This window comes from Urtica dioica, chromosome 6 (genome assembly GCF_054948205.1).
Source record: "Urtica dioica subsp. dioica isolate 48M chromosome 6, U.dioica_male_clone48M_v1_H2, whole genome shotgun sequence".
NCBI classification, from domain to species: Eukaryota; Viridiplantae; Streptophyta; class Magnoliopsida; order Rosales; family Urticaceae; genus Urtica; species Urtica dioica.
In genome coordinates this window covers 11,976,098-11,980,582 of record NC_142761.1, presented here as the reverse complement: position 1 = coordinate 11,980,582, position 4,485 = coordinate 11,976,098, and the positions used below count along the sequence as shown (strand labels likewise).

Sequence of the window (4,485 nt, the reverse complement as noted above, 5' to 3'; positions counted from 1 at the left end):
TTGAAGAAGGAGATCAAGGTGATTGAATACGGATTGTAAGATAGAAGTATCTGTTCTTGAGCCCAATCCGTAAGTTTTCTATGAACCTTGTTATTTGATCTTATTGGTTGCTTGACATGTTTGATTGCTTTCATTATTTAATTACTAAAGTAAATCTAGATCTTGTTAGATAACCATCCTTTTAATTAGCTCTTGTTAGTGTCATTAATTTATTCCACAACATATATGGTTATCAAGGTGAACACATAATTCCAATGAGTTGTATCGGAGCAATAATTTGTGTCTTATACCCCCCTCATTTCCTTACAAGTTGTATCGAAGCGACTGTTCGTGTATGATACCACCTCCGTAATTACAATAAGTGGTATTAGACCGATTGTTCGTGTCTGATACCACCCCTGTATTCTACAATAAGTGATAATAGAGCGATTATTTGTGTCTGATATCCTATTATTTCACCAACAAGTGGTATCAGAGCGATTGTTCATGTCTGATACCACTCGTTCTTCCCAACAGGGTTCGTGGCAGTGCATGAAGACAGTCTTTGCGGCAGGTTACGGTTACCATTCCAGAACATGATGCAAGACTTGTTGACCCACCTTAATGTGCATGCCCCATAGATGTGGCTGACCTTCTACTATATTGTCGCAGGGGACTATATGATACTTTATCGCAAGAGGGGTCGAGACATGATGGCGGACGCATTCGGGAATCTCGTAACGGCTAACGATGTTTCCTTTAAATTAGGCTTCTACAAAGTCTGCCATCACAAGCAACTAGCGATTTTCATGAAGCTCTCGAAAAAGAACTAATTGCCATGGGTGTTGGAGTCCAAGGTCGCGTTTGGACATGCTCCGCTCCGATTTGGACCGGTTGTTCACTTTTGGTCAAATTGAGGCCTAGAGGACTCCGAGCTGGATGTCGTGATTTGAGGGCTCTCTGAGTCACGACGTCAGGCTTTGCTCTTCGAGTCCCTTGATTTAATGATGATCACTATGTAGTTTGTCTTGATCGTGCCCACGTCTCATCTAGGGTCCTTGTGAGACATAGAGTCCTCGGAGTCGTAATCTGATGAGGGTGATTCTTTGGCTCCTGATCGGGCTGTGGATGGTTTACAAATGTTTCCACACTTTGCATTGTTATGTTGTGATGTACCTTTGATTTGCGTATCCCGTATGCTGACCACCTTCTCTTTTTATCTTAATTATTGGTGACTTGGCTTGTGATTGCTCTCGCGCAAAGTTGTCGAGAGTTTAGCCCACCCCCGATGATCCAATGGCAGTTCGTGCACAAATCACGGCCCTTCTTGGGAAAGCGTCGGTCGTGGTATTGGCGGCCACCTCCACCTTGCCCACGAGGATCGAGGCTTGTTCTTCGTCGAAGCAGCTTCTTCCTCGAAGAACCACGACGTCCCGTCAATTTCCAAGTGGGCTCAAGCGGCGGATCTTGATGAGCCTTCCTGGTTGATACTCATTGCAGGGGCATGTGAGTTGCGCAAGCAGTGAACACAAGGTATCCTAGCCACGCCTCTGAGGGACTTCAATGACTTCTTTACTGTCAGGGACGTGGAGTACTTCCAGAACGGGATTGGTGATGCCCGTCGGGTATGATCGCTTCTTTTGCTACTTTGTTTGCTAACATTTCACATGTTTATTGCACCATGCATTTCTTATCGTCTTCTTTTTGTATCAGGTGCTCGCGTGTCAAGAGCGGGGGAATCGCCTCCTCCACGACTTGCTATGTCGGATCCCCAGGATGAAGCACGCTGCAGAGCGGACCACAGCCTGAACATGTTGCCGCGCTGGCGGGCACTGGTCCTGCAGAGGCATTTGAGATGCTTGAGATGGAGCTGAAGCAAACTTGAGAGGAGGCAAAATGGCTGAGCTTGGAGTTGGGTACCGAGAAGGATTCCTTAAAAAGCGTTGAATGCTCCTCGATACCTTTCGGAAAGAGGCTCTGAAGCTCAAAGGCTAGCTTGACAATTGTGTTGGCGAGCAAAATATCACTCAGTGACAACTCTTAAAGAGTGAGGTCTTGCGCGTTCAGCCGGAGCGCGAGAGCGAAGCCTTGCTTGAGGAGCTGGCTGCTACCAACTGGGATAAGGTCATCGGCTTGAGTGAGAAGGTGAGGGTGGAAGACGATTGGGAGATTTTCCTGGAGGAGGCTTACTATGCCGCGACCGTCCGGTGTCGTGAGGCAACAGTGGCCGAGAATGCCCCTCGCAAGACTACCTTCGTGCTCTTCGACGGGGTGTTTCCTTCGCCGAACGACGTGGCTCCCGCTATTGTACAACCAGTTGCCCTACTTTATAGGGCTTTTCAGCCGGTCGGCCATCCTCAGAGAGGTAGTGAAGTCGATAAGTTAGATGACCCTTTCCCCGAGGGCGACAAGGAGCAGATCAACTACACCTCCGAGTAGTCCTTTTTACACTTTATGTTTCTACGCACTTGTTTAGCGTACGCTTTATTTTTGGATCTCGCGGGGGACTTGCACGATTTTGAACCATGAGAGTGCTTTAAGGTTTTTCTGAGCCTTTGCCAAGTATGCAATCATGTAAGGTTCTTTAGTAGCATAGTCGCCTTTCACTTGGTTTACCATGAGCTGTGAATCACAGTGAATGCACGAGTTCTCCACTTCTAACTTACATGTTAATTCCAAACAAACAATTAGGGTTTTGTATAACGCTTCATTGTTGGAGGCTTTGAACTGAAAGCATAATTTATATCTCAATTTTTTTCCTAGTGAGATTCGTTAGTACTACGTGGTGCCAGCCCCCCGAGCATTCGATGAGCCATCCACGTGCAATTCTCAAATCGGCCATGGTGGGCCATTACTCTTATTGAATGACAACTCATTGGTGTCATCCTTCATCTTATATCCTTCTTTCATTTCCTTTACTCTATCTTCTTCTTCAACTCCTTATAGTCGAGGCTCGTAAGAGAATTATGTTACGAAGTAGGTCACGGCTTGGCCCTTGATGGTCGTCCTTGGTTGGAACTCGATCTTGTATTCGCTTAACTTATGCGACCAGATTGTCACTTGTGACAATGTTCCCTTTTGAAAGGCTTTCTCGATGGGATGTCTGTTTGCACTTGAAAGTAGGGGCAGAGCTTTTTGGTTGTCGCCATGAGTTCTAAGGATAACTTCTGGATCTCAGGATAACAGGTATCAGCGTCAAAGAGAGCTTTGCTCACATAGTACACCGGCCATTGAGCCTTGTCTTCTTTGCGTATTAGCACTGCTCTCACGGCCCTATTAGACACCACAAGGTAAATGAATAGGGTGTCACCGTCCCTTCGCTTGGATAGGAATGGGGGCGAGCTGAAATAGGGCCTCAGCTCAGGGAACGCCCTTTCGTACTCTTCCCTATATTCGAACCCACCTGCTTTCTTCAGTACCTTAAAGAATGGTTGGCACTTGTTGGTTGATTTAGACATGAAACGTGTCAAGGCGGCAATCCTACCCGTCAAACTCTACACTTCATTCATTCTTCTTGGCGACCTCATTTCTAAGATTGCCTTTATTTTTTTGGCATTCGCCTCCATCCTGCGCTGACTAACCATCAACCCAGGAACTTGCCTAACGTAACCCCGGACGCGCATTTGTTGGGATTAAGTTTCATATTGTAGCGGCGCATGAGCCTGAAAATCTCCCTAAGGTCTTGGACGTGATCGGGCGCTTGAAGCATGTCATCCACATATACCTCCATAGTTTTTCCTATGTGATTGGCGAACATTCAACTAACCAACCACTCGTACGTCGCCCTAGCGTTCTTAAGGCCAAAAGGCATGACCTTGTAATAGTACAACCCGCAATTGGTAACAAATGTTGTCACTAGCCACTTCTAATTAGAAGCGACATTTTCTAATTAGAAGCGATTAATTGCTTCTAGCATAGTCAACGAAAATTTGAGCAAGCTATAATGAAAAAGTCAAAATTGTGAGATTAGAAGCGAGGAACTTCTTCTTGGCTGAAAAACCCTCCCTGGCACGTCCTGTGACCGACTGGCCGAGCATCTGGTGGCCGTCTAGACGACTGGCCCAACTCATGGTAGCCGTCTGGCTGATCGGTCGAGTGTCTGGCGGTCGTTTGGCAGATTAGCCGAGAACCTGGTGGCCGATTGGCCGTTTTGATGTGCATAGTTGGTAGATCGGCTCGTCCTTGTAAGTCCACTAAACTTTCTGAATTTACTTATTCTTTATACTTTACTCCTTTTGTCTCCTCTCATGTCTCTTCATTCCATGTCTGACCTTTTATCATATCGGTTGTTGTTTCCCCATTTGGCAGACTGCTATGGCTGAGGAACTTACTGCTCTACATCAGACTCATACTTAGGACTTCGTACCCTTGTTTTCGGGGAAGCGAGCCATTGGCTCCCGTTGGGTCCATAAGATCAAGACCAAATTTGATGGGTCCGTAGAGCGGTACAAGACTCGTCTTGTTACAAAAGGCTTCTCACATGAGTATGGTTTGGATTATGAAGAG

The 4,485-nt window shown here is 46.3% G+C and overlaps 1 protein-coding gene across 1 annotated transcript; it reads right to left on the bottom strand.

The window, feature by feature from the left end:
• Positions 1 to 3,035: 3,035 nt before the first annotated feature.
• Positions 3,036 to 3,437, bottom strand: LOC149393371 (uncharacterized). The gene has a single exon (XM_089618005.1). The coding sequence runs from the start codon at positions 3,435 to 3,437 to the stop codon at positions 3,036 to 3,038; it is 402 nt and encodes a 133-aa protein (XP_089474131.1).
• Between the last annotated feature and the right edge of the window lie 1,048 nt (positions 3,438 to 4,485).

Excerpts from the sequence above, each read along its gene's own strand:
- LOC149393371 (XM_089618005.1), bottom strand. The coding sequence starts at position 3,437 with ATGTCTAAATCAACCAACAAGTGCCAACCATTCTTTAAGGTACTGAAG.